Here is an 18,071-nt window from a genome sequence, read left to right on the forward strand (position 1 = left end):
TGGTCCCTTTGCATGGTAGCGAAAACGACGGGTTCGTGTATAGATTCGTATTTAATAACAAAAACGTATCCCTTGACGGATTGAAAAGCAGACGACTACAGACTCTCTATTCACATTAAAATAATGGAAACGAAAAAAATACTTCACTTGCACAAACGCTTTAAACAGTAACTAAAGAGCCTTACGAAAGGCCAAAGCGCACCATTCTCATATTATGCCTTCGACCATTTCAGAAGCACGCGGCCGCCTTGCCTTCCCATATTTATAAGTAGCGCTGGACCCTGATTGGCCAATGGCAGAAGGGCCCAAGCTCCTCCTTTTTCTCGACGCCCCGCCGCCATGTTACAGTGAAAGCGGGGCGAGAAGGAATGGGGCGGAGTGGTTGCTTGTAATGTCGCGGGGGGTTGGAGTCGCTTTGTTGACGCCGTTCGTGGCTGTGAGAAAGGGGAGGTTTATGTGGGGGGCCGTTTGCATTGCGACTCGGTTCAATGGCGGACGCGGCGGCTGCGTGTGGGAATGAGAAGGAGCAGGAGGCGTCTCCTCGGGCGGAAAAAAGCAACCGTGGTATGAGCGGCCTCACGGGTGAGGAAAGCAGAGCCGCAGCGGCCGAACCGGAGGATTCGACACAAAATGGCGGCCGCTGTGGGAGAATCAGAAGCAGTGAGAAGCCGCTGCTTGGGGCTGCCGCTGCTTCTATAGAGGACAGGAACTCCCCTGGCCGTGGCTCCTGCAAGATGACCGTCTTTGCGGCTCACGAGCAGTCGCAGCAGCAGCCGAACGACGGGCTGGGGGTCTCGCTCCCCAAAGCCCCTGAAGACCTGCCGCTGAAGAGGAACTTTCAGATCCCCAGGAAAAGCAAAGAAAGGAAAGGTGGTTCCCTCGTATCATTTCCCTTCCGCCTCCCCCCTCTTCCCCTTCCTTTTCGGACTCCACAGAGCACCGCCTCGCACATCTGCATGCAAAAACGGGTCGGGTGCCGAGGAAACGGCGGCGTTGTTTTGGCCAGAGGATTCATAAGGAGCGATGTTGGTGGAAAATCATGACCGGCTTGGCTTTGACACGGCGGCGTTAGAAGTGGCATGGATGCAAATTGGGGGAAGCGGGAGTGGGTTGAACGCCCCTCCCTCTAATCTCGCCTTCGAGTTCCCCCGCACAGAAAATGGTTGTCTGTGGAGCGGGAGAATATGGTTTGGGTTCCCTTCCTTTATGCAATAAAGAGAAAGTGTCCTTCCACAGGATAGGCTAGCACAGTTTTGTGATGCTTTTGAAAGATGGCTGTTTCGTTGATGTTGAAAACCATTTGTGCCTCCTTCCTGTTTGAGGAGGGAAATGGATCCCTGTCACATGTGCCTTCATGTTCCAGTTCACTAGCTGAGATTGGTTATCTACTAACGTTTCTTCTGGTGATAAATTCACTCGCTTTCTGCGGGCCTTGTTAATGTTCTGTGAGAGGGTTTTTCTTTTTCAGAATTTGTTTAATTCTGAATACTGGTAAAAATAAAAGAATCTTCCACTGTTTTCATCCTTCAAGAAGACTCAGTCTTTCCACCCTATTAAAATTGCTTTGTTCTGTAAGGAAGATAGTGCAGTGTTGCTTTAACTAGTTTTCTCGGCCCTTTCTGAAGTTGCAGTATTATGATACATGAATCAAGTCTTCAGTAGGTGGAGTCCAACATCACCTAGTAAGGGGGGAAGGTCATACCGTAGTAGGATCTCTTGGCTCCATCCCAGTATCATTTGGTTTAGGAATGCTACGTAGACATAGGTCAATGCACCTCCTACTCTTACATGCCTGGCAGGCCTTGCTTCCATTGTAAGCTCAAGGCATAAAATTTGAAACTTGTCCAAGTGCTTACTTGGATGGTTGTTTCCCATAGGATGTACAATAATAGTTGGATGACTATAGAAGATAATTTAACAGTACTGCATTGGTTGTTGCTTGAAGTAGCAAAGTAACTTCCTTTACATCAGAACTTCTATAAATGCACGAGCCCAGATACAATTTTTTAATTACTGAGAAACTTTAGACTGTTTCCATTGTTACAGTGTAATTGAGATTATACAGTTCACTCTCATCTTTGTCAAATGTTCCTTTATCCTCTTCAGTGCCTGACAGCCGGACTTCTATTAAAAGTATTGGGGTCATTTATAGTAAATTTCAACTGTATATTCATACAACTACTGGCAACCTCCAGGATTCTTTGAGAGGTATACTTACTAAATAATGGAACCTCTATAGAATGGTGGAAGTTATATAGGTTCAGCTACTTTGGCTTTATGAAATCATTCAGAAGAAGGTTCCTAGATGAAGATGGTAAAACATTTCTTTTGATACTTCACATCTTGAAAAATAACAGTTCCATTGAAGAATGCTTCAGATGAGAATCCCTCCGTAGCTGTAACTCTGCATTCAGGAAATCAAATTTGTACATAAATACTTTTTTGGAATCCTTATTGCATTCATGTCATATATACAAAGCCTTTATTGGTATCATACAGTGAAACATTTTGAAACCAGAAACGTTTTACAACCAGAATAACATAGTTGCAGCTCAAATAACCATCATTTAATATAAAAATCTCCCTTAGCAGATGCACCACTATTTTGACAAGGAAAGGAAAGCATGGCTTCCAGGTAATCTGATGTCTAGAATGCTGTCCTCCACTAGATTCCAGAAGTGGAACTGTCAGCTGCTGCCTTAGACTGTCCTAAGGATGATCTTCCAATTTATTCCAGTTGTTCCTCTTATCTCTGTAAACAGGGATGCAATGAAACTTGCAACTATTTGCAGACAACCTTGTTTAAGAGATTTTTAAACTAATTTAATCCGGAAAATAGAAGCAATGGTATAGACAAGAGATGGCTGTTTTAGATTTTTGGAATGTACATTCTAATCAACAAAAGATGAAACACAATACTGTGAGCGCTGTACTATCCAGAGAACTGTAGAAAATCTTTGGCTTTAAAAGCGCAACGGTACTATTAGAGGGATTATATAATTGGTTTTTTCCCAGAGATTATTTGTGGTTAGTTGCAACTCCTTGGAGACATTTCTTTCATAATGGCAGTTTGATGGGGAAATGTGATCACTTTCAGATCCACAGACTAAAAAAATGTTCAGATCCTTTGAGGCTGAATGTCAGACTAAAAAAATGTTCAGATCTTTTGAGACTGTTAATACAGTGAATTCGACTTTCAAGATGGGTAGTACTACTTAGTTTTTTGTAAGATATTTATTTATTTATTTATTGTTTAGACTTCTATACCGCCCAATCCCCTAGGGGCTCTCAGTATTTACTCAGTATTCATGCTATTTTTAAACTCTTGTGACTGGTCAGTACTTTTTCTTCAACAAAGTCTTCAAATGAGCATACTTTCAACTGCAAGAATGAATAATATGTTCAAGTATTGTATTCTGTTACAATTTATTCTCCAATTAGTTTGATCAATTTGAGAATATTATTTTTGTGTGTAAAACAATATGCTTCAACAACTTAGTGATGGTGAAGAAAGCTGGAATTGTAAATTAGATATTTCAGGTAGAAAGCTGGATACTATGCCAAACAAGAAACTTAATATTTTTTCCTAATGGAATCCATAATGATTTTTTTGTGGTTACAGCTGACTTTTAGCCAGCAATCTCATAGAGTTTTAAAGGAAAGAGACCTTAAGAGATGATTTGCCATTGCCTGCCTTGTTATTTCTGGGTGGTCTCCCATTCAAATAGTGACCCAGGCCAACCCTACTTAGCTTCTGAGAGCTGACAGGATCAGGCCAGCATGGGCTACCCAAGTCTGGGCCCTATAATGATTGGTTTGTGTGATATTCCATTCTGTGTTTTAGGAGTGGTCTAATGTTCTCTTACATGTGTATATTTATTTATCAGATTTAATATTTGATCTGCACTTGTGCATTTACTGAACAAAGCCCTACACGTTTGCTTGCTAGTCATCTGTATAATGTATTACCTTCCTACTGTCAACGAACAGAGGCCCCTTCCACACACGCAAAATAATGTGTTTTCAAACCACTTTCATAACTGTTTGCAAGTGGATTTTGCTATTCCGCACAGCTTCAAAGAGCACTGAAAGCAGTCTGAAAGTGCATTATTCTGCATGTGCATAATGAACCAGAGTTAGTTTAACTGCAGATGAACGAACTGTATTTGGCCAAATTCTGCTGCAAAACCTGTCTTTCTGCCAGTTTTTTTAGCATGTTAATTTACCATGCTTAAAAAATCAAGGGCCACATTTAACACGCCTTTGTTAAGCCTTTGATCAAATGTGCAAAACAAACTGCAGTCTTAAAGGGCATGAATCAGCGCATATTGTGAAGAACAGCAGCTTATTTTAAAATTTTAGTATGTTTTGCATTACTTTTTTTCTGGCATGGGCTAAGAACTTGTGGCATTTAGCATAGTTTTCTTTATATCACCTGGATTCAAGGAAACAAAACATGTTCACCATATACTGTATCAGATTATCAAACTCGGAAGCATGGTCAGTATTCACACTTGATCACGTTCATAACAATCCTGGTTTGTGCTGTGCAAAAATGATGACATGTTTACTCAGACTGGCAGCAGTTCTGTATGGTCTCAGGCAGCGTTTTTTCAGGTTTTTTAACAGGTGATGGAAGGGTAATGAATGTTGGACTTCATGTAAAGCAGATATTGTGCCACTGAGCTACACCCTCATAAAAACAGAATTCCACAGACAGTGTCTAGGGGCTTTCCTCCATTTTTTGTGACTTGCAAAGAATCTAGAAGTTAGGTTCTTCCTTTGCGCTAGGTTTGTAGAAGGCTGAAGCTTCGTGAGAGTGGCATTTCTTCTGCAGAAGTCCAGCTGGAAATGAGCCAATACGCATTCCCTAGTAGTCTGAGTCCTGGCTTGTGTAGAAGGTTTGGTTGTACTTCAGCTCTTGTCTGGGAAAAAGCAAGAAATAGATTCTTCACACTTGGAAAGATGGGAGAGGCCCTTTCTTTGAAGATGTGCAGGAGTCTTTCTTTCAGGTCCAAAGGGTGGGAATGGGTCTTGTTTAATTTAAAGTTGGGCTTTTGTAGAAGAATTTTAGTGATGCTTCAGACTCATACAAAAATACTTTCTGATGTGATAGCTAATCAATCCCTTTAGTCTTCTAACATATGTATACGACTTGATGGAAGGTCATATGAGACTGCATGGCTGAGATATATTGCATCTGTGCATGCAGCTTAATGAGATGGTAAGAATAGGCAGTGTCACTTCAGACAACAGATGAAGGATTGTATTTTTGAATGGCCCCTCATAAAACGACCTTGCTGTAAGATAAAACTAGCATAATCAGAAGAGCTTGCACCCTCTTACAGTTTTACAGGGGTTAGCACTTTAAATATGGTGCTTCACCTGCATTTTGTAATGACACAGTTCGCTTGACTTGCTCATTTTATTGTGTGCAAAGCAGATGACAGGCAACTTTGACCCCTGAAAAGAGAACTTGTAACAGGTACATTGTTCCCAGGGAAATGTGCCCTGATGAGAACTTGAACACAGGAGAAACCAGATAAACCACAGCAGCTTTTCATTACATCCACTTGAAGTGATAAATAAGCTTCAGTAAAAACTAACATATTGTGATATTAGCTTTTGTTGTTCTCAGTTCATCTTTTTAGATGTGATCGGTAATATTTTGAACCAAGTTGGAGAAGATGCTGAGGGAAGGAGCCTGATTTGGTAGGGTCTCTGCTTTAGGTATAAATGCTGTAGATATTAGCCTTACTCTGTAAAGTAAGCCATAGCCCTCAGTTTAGCTGTTAATAATAAGACATTTGGGAGGACATGGATTCAGAACCAAACAAGAATCGCGACAGAGATGCAGAGTCATGCAGGGTCTCCTATGACTTAGTCAAATTTTCCAGTTGTTAAGCTGTTGGAGCACTCTGGACTGTTAAAGATAAGGCAGAGGCTATCAACAATCTTCTCATCAACCTTGCAAACCTCAGTTCTTGGTAGGACTTATCTTTTATTTTGCTCACTTGGCTGGTATGGGATGTCAGCCCTGAGGGTCTACAGCTAGAAGATTCTTGCCTGAATGTATTAATGGAACATCTGATTTTGAAGATTTTAAGTAGTGTGCGTGGTGTTTAAAGTTGGACATTTGGACGACTTTATTTTGTCTGAAACAGCGAATTTCATAGAGTGCTTCTGTTTGTACAGTTTTAGCATTCTACTTTTAATTCTCATTAAGGGAGCTCTACATGGCTGCAATTTTGGCAGCCATGTAGAGCTCCCTTAATGAGAGTTAAAAGTAGAATGCAATTGTGGCAGTGTCACTTTAGCATCTGCAAATATATAGTCGTATTGTTGCAACTTTATCCAGGAAAGTTGCATGTAATACTGACTTTTAACTTTAAATTTTTATTTATTTATATGTACAATTTACCTTTCTCACTGAGACTGAGGTGGATTACACAGTCAACATAATTGTAGGCAAAGCTTCATTAGACATGATATGTTAATTGTACCCTTTTCCTACAAGTACACTGAGCAACATTTATTTAGAGCAGGGCTGTGGTTCAGTGATAGAGTGTCTTCTTGGCTTTCAAAATGTTCCAGGCTCAATCCCCAGCATTTCCTGCTGAGAGGTGATGTGGAAGACCTCTGCCTAAGTGACTGGAGAGCGGCTGCCAGTCTGAGCTTGGTGAACCAGGGGTCTGAGTCAATTGAAGGCAACTTGATGTGTTCTGAATTTAAGCCTCACCTTTCCTTTTTGGCTCAGATTTGAATCCTTCCTCCAGTCTTCAGCTTGGATCCTTCCTCTTGTTTCTGCTTGCATAGCATTGTTCTCCGCTGGAGAATCCATGCTTCTGGTGCTAGATGCTTTGATTCACATCTTTTGATTAGCAGAAAGCACCTAATGCCAGAGGAATGAGTCCTGCAGCTGAGACTTTTGTTAGTATATTTTGTCTTTTAACGTTTTAAGCTTGAATGTCCAGATGATAGTATTTTTTTCTCTCTATAGCTCTTTTCCAGCCAGTAATTGAGGGATCTCGTGAATTTGACGATGTTGTGAACATTTTGCATTCAGCTTACTTGGACTGTCATTCAAAAGGCAATTTTACTTACAGAAAAGCCAGTTTAGTTCATAGTGAACTGTTGGAAAAGGAGGTAAGTAACCTTGATTCATTTGTAATAAAATAGTCTAAAATGTACATGCAAAATCTGTAGTAGTACTTGGCTTGCATTGATGGATTATTATATCCAGAAATACGTTTGTGCCCTTATTTGAAGAGAAATTTGTAAGATCTTATGTCATTTGGATAAACTGCTTACTCAAGCTGAAGATGCCAAGTCACCTTGATAAATAGGTGATATAGTTTAAAAATACACATTGGGATGTATCCAACTGTGTATTACTAAGATACTTAAACTTCCAAAGAAGAGGCAGTGATTTCTGCTGAATTTCCTCCTTGGACTACAAACACTCACTTTTGCTGGTTGATGTTCTTGAGTGTCTGCTGACCCCCAAGAACAAATCTCAAGGTTCCCAATTGACTGTATAGGAAGGGAAAGTTGAAAATCCCAATCTTCAGGTGGTACACCATACTGAGTACACCATACTGAGGAAGTATTTTACCACCTTGCTAGCAAAATTACAGTTTTCTTGTGATTTGGATTCTTTGCTACAAAATTCAGATTTCTTCTTGTTAAAACAAACCAACTAAGCACTGGATTGGATCTTAAACAGCACAAGCAGAGCCATGCTAGAGGAAGGCCTTGCCTCCTCTTCCTCGCTGCAGCCTTCTGTGCCTCCCCTTGAAATTGTTTTCCAGAAGGTCAGTGGACATGAAGGAACTGTAATGGGGAGCAACTGGGGATTCTGCAGCAGGGAAATGGGCAAAAGTCTCCCTCCCCTACAGATAGGAAATCATGTTGGGTTATGCTGCACCAGCGGAATGGCATGGAAGCCAAGTCTTAGGAGCCAAGGCATGGAATATATAAATGTCATGATTATAAAATGTGTTTGGTTTCATTACATATATTAATAACTTGTTATTTTAAAGTTCATAGAGAAACGGAGGGAATTAAAACGAGATGGCCGATCAGAAAAAGAACTTGCTGAAAGTTATGCATTTCTGAAGGTTGATCGTGCTCTGGTAAGAATGTCATGTTGATGGGTGGAAGAATTAAAGTGTGGTTGCATTGTGCTGACATTGCGCACAAAATTCCATTGTCATAATTCTGCTTGATGGAATTAACAGACTTAGATTTGTGTGAAGTGGAGGACCTGTCAGTCTTGGATTCGCTGCACTAGGGAACTCATGATACCACTCTTTCTCCTTCATTCTGAGCATTGGCTGACTTCTAGACTGCAAAACCTCATGAATATTTCATGAAGAAGCATAGACTTAAGGGTTTAACCAGCACAGGCTTTCATTTTGGAAATGGTGTGATATTAATAGTGCAGACTACAACTTTTTGACAAATATATTCAAGGGAAAATGTGACTTTTTTGGTAAATATTTTAGTATTATTGGACTAAAACAGGATTGTGATATTGTCTGGATACCCTGCTGGAGTCCGTCGAAAATTAGTTAACTTGTTCATCCTGATATCATTTTCACCTAGATATTCAGGCTGTAGTACTAAATACTATAATGTGCTTGATGTGTTCAGTTAATAAGTTCTTGTATTTTAACTGTCCAGTATCTACTTCTAGAAGTTGCTCAACTGAAAGCATAACACCATTCTTCAAGCTGCAGCCAAATAATTGATTTAAGCCAGTTTGTGGAATTCAGCCCTTTATCTCTGCTTTTGTGGGTGTTCCTGGTGGCAGAGATAGTTTTAGTCGGTTTACTCAGGCCTTCCAGCCTGGGAATGCCCTCTTTACTGGCTCAAAGTTATGCTGGTAAAAAGGCAAGCATAGCCCATGGGGCTGGATAGGGCCTTTTCAGTGGGCATATTAAGTTTAATAGTTGAAATTTTATGATTCTTTTACTTGAGTTTTGATCTGGAATCTGGTAGTCTTCCTGAATTGCTTACTTATGTTTTTATACTCTGGTTGTTTTAAATTCAAGAATTCTTAATACTCTGTTTTTATTGTGTTTTATTTTGTAAATTACTTTGGACAGATTACCCTGCGAGGTGGGAATAAATAAATAACTTTGAATACAGTTGTACTCTGGTTTTCATGTCTAGCACAAGGCATTGATACAACTTTTAATTTCAGGTGCAAAACATATGTGAAAATGGCTTGCAGGTGGGCCATTCCAAAATGACTGTTCTTGGCAGTCCTTCTATGGGTAATTATCTCTTTTTGTTTCTGAATTTGGGTTTATTGCTTATGGAATAGTAGAGAGCTGACACATTTCTAGTCAATAATGTCAGATACTGATTGAAAATGAGTCAGCTGTCATCTGAAATTCAGCCTCTTTCCCGCCAACATTGCATAGCTCTTCTTCCCTACACGTAATTATGTTTTTCTGTAGTGTAGCTAATCTTAAGCTCTTATTGCAGCTGCCCTAGTCACCATTATGCGTTTTGAATATCTAACTAAATTACAATAACTGACATAGATGTCTGCAGAAACAGTTGTGTATTTTTAAGTATAGTAAGATTTTAAAGCTCAAGTGGACATTTTGAAATTTAAAGTTGATATTTCTTGCACTGGTATTGCTTTGTTGGCATCTGGTATTTGTTGACATCTGGTTGCACTGGTATTGCTTTGTTGGCATCTGTTCCACAAATAGAAGCGTTTTACATTTTTGAATACTTTTGTAAAAGTAAAGGTTGATTTTTGACATCCGTTTTTGTATTTGTTATGTCTGGGAAGAAAGGTCACTAATTTTAATGGGGATGTATAAAAGGCTAAAATGCTTTTTATGGTATAGGACATCGTAAGATATTTGTTTTTTTGTTTTGCACTGAGTTCTGGTGTCTGAATGCTTCTGTTAAACTTACTGTTAACTTCTTTTCATATACTCCAGGTGTTTATCTTTCTAGGTTTGCTGATTTGTTGCAAGCTAATACTCTAGATCCTAGAGCAACTGGTGATGTAATGATTTTTAAAGTCATAAAGGTACGCTTGTACTTTTTGTTTTCACTCTTAGTGTTTTATTCCATTTTCTTATGTCAAAAATTGTTAATATGCCAGTTTACCCTGACAACAAGATCTATTTCTGTATTAATTTTTTTGAAATGACAGTGTATTAAAACCTAATTTTTTTAAAGAAATTCCTATACATAGCTCATGACAACGATTAGTTTCATAGGCATAGCCCATTGTTCCATTTTGTCTAATGACCAACCAGATGTTTTTGAGAAACCATCAAGCATTGTACAAAAGGCATAGCAGTACCCAAGTAAAGTGGCATTCTGAAGTAGCCAGCCTTTGACCATCCTCTTTTCCATTACTCCTATAATCCCCTTTAAGATTCTAAGAAACTTGCTCTTGGACACGTTTTACTTGATTCTTTATCAGTCAACCTACACACGCATTAAAGACAAAACTGCCATCTGCAGTATGTCATTGAAGATGCTGTTTCCTGGGTTAAGTCTTCGTTTCCAAAATACATGTCAAAGCCTTGCCTCAGGTTAAACACTGAAGTTGGTTCCTTTAGGAGCCACTTTCCATATTTCCTGCACAGATATTACTCTGCATGGGAAAATGTATATACTGTATATACTCGAGTATAAGTCAACTTTTTCAGCATATTTTTAATGCTGAAAAGCCCCCCTCAGCTTATACTCGAGTATATATGGTAATTCCAAGATGGCCGCTGGAGCTGTGGCACACCGAGAAAGGAATCACACCAGCTGTGGCAGAAGCATTTTGCCTGCAGCCAACTTTGAGTATTAAATTCACCATTCCCTTTTGTGTTTTTATGTAAAGCTAGGCTTGTAAATCCTCCAGCTTTGATAAAGCCACAGTGTTTGCAATTAGAGTTGCTTCATTGGCCCTGAATGCCATGTTAGGTATTACTCTGTGCCCTTGAAATCTGTGTTCTGACAGGCATGGCATCCTCTTGGAGAGAGATTCCATTGCACTTGTAGCATTTAAAGACTGCAAAATGCAAGTCAAGATTTGTTACTAGTAAATCATGTCAAGCTGAGTTTTTGTGCAAATTTCTCTCTGTAAAGCAGTACAAATTAAAGCCGAAAAGAGAGGGTCTTACAGTTCTAGGGACAGAAATACCCTCTGTTCTATTTAGCAAGTGTGGTAGGAGTCAAAGAGACACTGTAGATCTTCCTAATAGCTAAATCTTACCTTTGAATAAAATATGTCCCTGAACATGCAAGGATAAAAGCGTACACTGTTCACAAGGTGGTGCTAGCAAACAGTATCTGCTTCCTTTAAAAACTGCCTTGCTTAATGCCATTTAAAAAATTCTAGTGAGCCATTTTTGAGGGAGGCCTTGTGGGTACTCACAGTCTTTGGCATGAAGCAGCCAAGCAGCCTCCCTTCTTGCCTTCATCCTCTGATCATGAAGATTGCTTTTAGTCAACTTTTCTTACAACCAGTGAGATACCTTCATTAATTTTATTGGTATCTATTTTATTTTTGAAATTTACCAGTAGTTTATGCATTTCCCAACCTAGACTTATACTCAAGTCAATAAGTTTCCTAGTTTTTTGTGGTAAAATTAGGTGTATTGTTGAAGGCTTTCACGGCTGGAATCACTGGAGTGCTGTGTGGTTTCCGGGCTGTATGGCCGTGTTCTAGCATCATTCTCTCCTGATGTTTCGCCTGCATCTGTGGCTGGCATCTTCAGAGAATCTGATGTAGGAAAGGAAAGCAAGTGGAGTATATATACTGTGAGGTCAATAGGTGAGGCCATCTGAATAGAAGTAGCTTGGCATGTGAGTAACAATGAAGTCTGTAGCATGTGAGTCACAGTGAAGATAGCAAGGTCAATAGGTGAATGCATCTGAATAGAAGTAACCTGGCCTTTGTTCCCTTTGGTTGCTATTATCTATGGTTGTCCTGTGTTTGTGTGGAGCTGATTAGTCACTGTCTTGATGCTAGTGTTTTTCAACACTGGCAGCCAAATTCTATTCATTTTCATGGTTTCTTCCTTCCTGTTGAAATTGTCCATGTGCTTGTGGATTTCAATGGCTTCTCTGTATAGTCTGACATAGTGGTTGTCCGAGTGGTCCAGAATTTCTGTGTTTTCAAATAATATTCTGTGTCCAGGTTGGTTTATCATGTGTTCTGCTATTGTGGCTTGTTCTTGGTCATGAACAAAGATAAAGAGTCATCTAGAGGGAAAGTGTTCTTACCATACATCAAGGGAACCACTGACTGCATAGGAAAACTGATGAAGAAACATAACTTATAAACAATCTACAGACCCACTAAGAAAATTCAACAAATGCTATGTTCAGCAAAGGATAAGAGGGATCCTCTAGCTACTGCAGGAGTCTACCGCATACCAAGTAGCTGTGGACAAGTCTACATAGGAACCACCAAACGCAGTGCTCAGACAAGAATCAAAGAACATGAACGGCACTGCAGACTATTTCAGCCAGAAAAATCAGCAATAGCAGAACACATGATAAACCAACCTGGACACAGAATATTATTTGAAGATGCCAGCCACAGATGCAGGCGAAACGTCAAGAGAGAATGCTGCTAGAATGCTGCCATGCAGCCCGGAAACCACCCAGCACTCCAAAAGTAGGTGCCTCGACTTATATTCAGGTCGACTTATACTTGAGTATATACGGTAGCTATCATTTGTACTCAACTGTCATATTTTGCTTCATGAGATAGCAGAGCTGTTAAATTCAGGTCACAATGGTATATGTTCTTTTATCTGCAAATCTTAAATATCAGTTCAGATGAATCACATTAGAATGACCCAGTTTTCTATGTGAATACAGTGCAAGGGGCTTTGTGTGGAATTAGATGTAAAAGCACCCCTGGTTTCTATTTAAACATAGAAGTTTACCATTGGAGGAGAGGTGGGAACCACTGTGCATGGGATGATAGATGCTTACCTTTACTATGTAAAAGGGAGTTTTGTATCACCTTAATAATCTTCCTAGTGGCTGAAGTGGTTGCTGATTGGATGAGTAGAGAAATTAAGAGGTCTTCATTACAGCTTATCCTTAAATGTATCACTCATTGGACAGAAGGTGTTACAGCAAAGAGTGTTCTTTTCCAAGTGGAGTATTCAGAAGACTTCCCCTGAGGTCAAATATCTGAGAACAGGGACTTCTCTCTGTTGTCTCCTCTTGTTTTACCAGTGGAGCCAGAATGAAGCTTGAGGGAGGGCAGATTGCAGAGATGTGTGAAGATGACAGGAGGTGTTTGAAAGGTCTGGCAGCAGGGGCTTGATGTGGTACGTTTCCCAAAGCAGGTAGGGAGCAGTGAGGTGCTGTGGGATGCTGAGCAAGAAGTTGGGCTGCTGAAATAACATCACCAAGGCAAAGCCCATGTACACATTTGTTTCTTTCCCCTGTTTGCTCACTTTTTCATGCTTTGAACGTGCCAACTCTCCAGTTCCTGCCAACTCTTCAATCTGTTCCCCCTTCCTTCCAGCTGCTACTGGAAAGTTACTAGTTACCAGACAGATTTTTCTCCCTCATAGTGGCAAAGAGAAAAGGAATGTGAGAAGCTGACAAACATACTGAGGAGAAAAAGAATGATGCAAAGGGCAGGAGAAGCCTTTATGGAGGGCTGGCGTGCAACTCACTTTCAAGAGGCTCAATAACTGACTTTTGGGTCACAATCCACAGGTTGGGGAACACTGTTTTAGAGTGTCTGGATTTAGTCAAGTTTACCAGCATTGCAGCATGTTGGGATAAGATGGTATGTTAAGATGGCATGAGATTTTTTGTCTTGTGTGTTGTCCCTGCTGCTTTTCTGATGATTCTTCTCTGCTGTTTAGGGAAGAATGAAAAGCATATGTGATACTCTGGGAGTAAAACCAATGGATACAACTTCAAAAAGTGCATTAGATCCAACACCAAAGCATGAATGCCATGTTTTAAAGAATTCAAACAAAATTAATTCTCTGCTGTCTTATAGAGCATATGAGCGTTCACAGGTAAGAGTGTTACTTGAACATAGATGCACATAACTTGTCAAGCTATTGAGTCAGCTTTTTAGTTTTTATGTAGTATAAATTAAAAAGCTCTAATATGGCCTTGGAATTTGAATCATTGACTGTTCCTTAACGTGAATGGTGCAGTGAAAATGGAGCACGTTTCTACTTTTTTTGTAGATATTTTTCTTGCTTTTTGAGCATAATATTTAAGCTTTTATCATATGTAATTCTAATACTGCTTGGTGTAGTTCTACTGTCTTTATAGCTTAAAGTAAGGAATTTCTGAATATTAGTGTTAGAAGCAATTGCACTTTTACTGAACACCGGACATCATCGTCCCTTTAGTCTGAATTTTAACTTATGTATTGGTTTCTTTGTATTACCTTTGTGCTTTTTGTTGTATACTGCCCAGAGCCCTTCGGGGATGGGGCGGTATACTAAATGTAGTAGTAGTAGTAATCCAACTGGTGATGTAATACAAAATCCAGCATATTGATCTTGTTTGCTGTGTATAACTGTTTTTGTATCAATATTATAATAACAATAATAACAATAACAACAAGTACAATAATAATTTGTTTCTAGTATTACTTCTATGAATATGGCTTCGATGAGATCAGGCAGAGACCAAGGCATGTATGTCCATATGCTGTTGTTTCATTTTCTTACAAGGATGAGGCAGTTCAAAAGTATTTGCCCCAATTAAGGTAAGGTTAAGAGTATTAGATACATCTTAAAAAGTAGTATTAAGTGTGAAATGCTTCATTCTAAAATTGTCAGTTTACTATTATTTAGTCATGTTCCTGTGTACATCGTACTCTTGATACAGAATTGGAAATGGAAGTGTTCGTTAGCAGTTGTTTATTCATGCTGTTCTCACAACTAATGGTTTGTATTTTTGAATACCACTTTATATACTGCCCTAAGGACTAGTTTTCCTGGTGGGTTTTCCGGGCTGTGTGGCTGTGGTCTGGTGGATCTTGTTCCTAACATTTCGCCTGCATCTGTGGCTGGCATCTTCAGAGGTGTAGTCTGTTACACACTGTGTCCAGAGAGAAGGAAATGTTTGGGGTATATATTGTCCATGTCCCAGGGTGGGGAACCAATCAGTAAGTGTTTTGGTGGAACTTGTTATGCAAAGATGTGGTTGATAGCATTGTATTGCGGGTGGGGCTTATCAGTCCAGGGAGTGATTCACAGTGTGTAACAGACTTCTCTCTGTGATACACCTTTGAAGATGCCAGCCACAGATGCAGGCGAAACGTTAGGAACATGTTCTACCAGACCACGGCCACACAGCCCGGAAAACTCACCACAACCATTTGTGTTTATTGTTTTTTCATGTGTGGGTGTGCGTTCAGCCTTTGTGAAAAATGAGATAAATATTTTAACCAATTTATTAAGATCATAAAATATTAAGCAACATGAGAGAATTACTTCTGACTTTTGATTTTAACTGCATCTGTTTCCCTTGTAGATTGAAGATCTCTAGCATGGATAAGTCAGGTAAGAATACAACAAATAAAATTGTATAGTATGCAAGGACAGAGTCTGAAATTTGAGCTATTCAAGGACAGTGGCTTATTTGAAAATGTGGGGTGTACCTAGAAGCTCAGGATTGCTGAAATGAGAGCCTCCTGTATATGCCAAATTTTGTTGTTGTAGTGTCAAGGCATGTTTTCTTATATAACCACTGACCCATCAAAGAAGCATACCACTGTAAAATGCATAGTGGATCTCATTTAAAGGATAGCAAAATCTGTTCTCATTTGACCAAATAAAGGCTGAGATCCGAAGGATTACTTGTGTCAATGGAATGAGCTTACATTTTTGCTGGGATAGGTAGGCTGCCACCTTCAGAACACTGAAAATGCTGAGTGCTTTATCATTAAACATATAATCCCGTTGATTGCTCTTTAATATGTTTACATTTAAAGAAAATCTTGAATGTTGTATATTTCTACATTATACATAGGAAATAGCATTATATGATGCTGTAGACTTTGTTTCATATTGCATATTTGAACAGTGTCTTTCATTTCAAAGAAGAAACATAGGTTGATTCCGCATGGGCCAAAAACAGCAGTGTGAAAATGGTGTGAACATGGTGTAAAAGGGTTTAAAACGGTGTAAAAGGGTTTATACTGTTTTCACACCGTTTTCACACCGCTGTCTTTGGCCCATGCGGAATCAGCCATAGTTTTATTCTGGTTAAACCAGAGAGTTTTGCTAGAGTGCCAGAATGTCCTTGGTGATGTGCAGATGTCACTTCTGGGTGTTCTGCTGGCAGAAACATTATGTAGCAAACAAGGGGCCCACCCCATTGCCATTTAATCCCCCCACTGATTGCCATGCAGGACAATCTGTCTTTCTCAGAATTCCAAAGGTGTTTGCAGTCTCAGATGTTTGGGCCCCATCAGACTGGGGTGAGAACAAAACTGCCAAAAGACACTCCTCAATTTCCTTCAGTAGAACTGAAAAGAGCAAGCAGCTTGAGCTAATACTTGTATTTAAATTGCCATTATTTTATTCTAAACTTTAAATTTTATTCTAGTGTTACAATTTGCTTTAGATTACCAGAAAGTGGGATGGAAGGCTTTATGCGTGCATAAAGATTGGAAGTCTTCTACCTGTTGGGGCCACACAAATTATACACTCGCATGAATTATTGTTGAAAACTTGTTTTCTGTGGAGCACATAAGGCTCTGAATCTAATAAAGGTAGCCTCCAGGTGGCAGATCCTGCAGAGGGTTTTCTGACAAAGTCTATTGGGAAGTGAACTGCTTTTGAACAACCTGACTGTTCCTTTGATCAACACAGGAAACCTTAACAATAAAGTTACTTTCAGTTAAGTAAGAAGGGAGCATATTCATCATAAGAACATAAGAACAAGCCAGCTGGATCAGACCAGAGTCCATCTAATCCAGCTCTCTGCTACTCGCAGTGGCCCACCAGGTGCCTTTGGGAGCTCACATGCAGGATGTGAAAGCAATGGCCTTCTGCGGCTGTTGCTCCCGAGCACCTGAACTGTTAAAGCACCTTTTGTATCTGAAATGGCACTCTTCTGGATTAGATCAAAACTTGGGAGAAGTGTGTAGAATGCCTAGTTATCTGTTGATTGTACTGTCTGCAAAAGTTACACTTGTTATGCTGCCTCATGTGTGTATTACGTGCCGTCATGTTTCTTCAAACCTATGGCAACTATGAATTAATAATTTCCAAAGTGTCCTATTGTTAGTAGTCTTCATAAGTCTTGCGATCTGAGGGCACTGGCTTCCTTGGTTGAGTGAATTCATCTCATGTTGGGTCTGTCTTTTTTCCTGCTACCTTCACCTTTTTATTATTATTGCCTTTTCTAGTGACTTTTGTCTTCCTATGATGTGACAAAAACATGATAACCACAATTTGGTAATTTTAGTTTCTAGGGATAGTTTAAGTTTGATTTGATCTATAATCCACTTAATTGTCCTTTTGGCTGTCCATGGTATCCATACAACTTTCCTCCATCACTATATTTCAAATAAACCAACTTAGTTCATTGTCCGGCTTTCACATACACAGTATGAGGCATAGTGTAGTATGAAGCATTTTGATCTTCATCACCAGTGGCAGATCCTTACACTTAAGGATCTTTTGTAGCTTCTCCATGGCAGCCCTTCCCAGTATAATTCTTTTTCTCGTTTCTTGGTTATAGCCTCTCTTTTGGTTGATGATTGAGCCAAGGAATACTTTTTTTTTAACCATTTCAATTTCTTCATTGTCAGCCTTATAGTTAGTTAATTCCTCCGTAGTAATTACTTTTGTGTTCTTAATGTTCAGGTGTAATTCTGGTTCAGCACATTCTGCTGTATCCTTCATCAGTAGTTGCTGCAAGTCTTAATCTTATCCGCCATTAATGCAGTGTCATCTGCATACCTCCAACTGTTAATGTTTCTTCCACCAATTTTCACTCCACCTAAATCTAATCCAGCTTCCTTTATGACATGTAATGTATATTGATTGAAGAGGCTGGGGGATAAAATACATTCTTGTCTTTGGTAA

The 18,071-nt window shown here is 39.6% G+C and overlaps 1 protein-coding gene across 4 annotated transcripts in view; it reads left to right on the plus strand.

The window, feature by feature from the left end:
* Window positions 1–347: 347 nt before the first annotated feature.
* Window positions 348–18,071, plus strand: part of TASOR (transcription activation suppressor) — a 65,165-nt gene continuing 47,441 nt past the window's right edge. For all 4 annotated transcript variants that reach the window (XM_048488167.1, XM_048488164.1, XM_048488165.1 and 1 more), the window contains exons 1-8: window positions 348–870; window positions 7,001–7,146; window positions 8,043–8,135; window positions 9,209–9,281; window positions 9,966–10,057; window positions 13,872–14,030; window positions 14,616–14,737; window positions 15,508–15,536. In XM_048488167.1, the coding sequence (XP_048344124.1) occupies window positions 489–870; window positions 7,001–7,146; window positions 8,043–8,135; window positions 9,209–9,281; window positions 9,966–10,057; window positions 13,872–14,030; window positions 14,616–14,737; window positions 15,508–15,536 (1,096 nt within the window). In that variant the 5' untranslated portion in view covers window positions 348–488. The remainder of the gene's footprint in view (window positions 871–7,000; window positions 7,147–8,042; window positions 8,136–9,208; window positions 9,282–9,965; window positions 10,058–13,871; window positions 14,031–14,615; window positions 14,738–15,507; window positions 15,537–18,071) is intronic.

This window comes from Sphaerodactylus townsendi, linkage group LG03 (assembly GCF_021028975.2).
Source record: "Sphaerodactylus townsendi isolate TG3544 linkage group LG03, MPM_Stown_v2.3, whole genome shotgun sequence".
Classification (NCBI taxonomy): domain Eukaryota; kingdom Metazoa; phylum Chordata; class Lepidosauria; order Squamata; family Sphaerodactylidae; genus Sphaerodactylus; species Sphaerodactylus townsendi.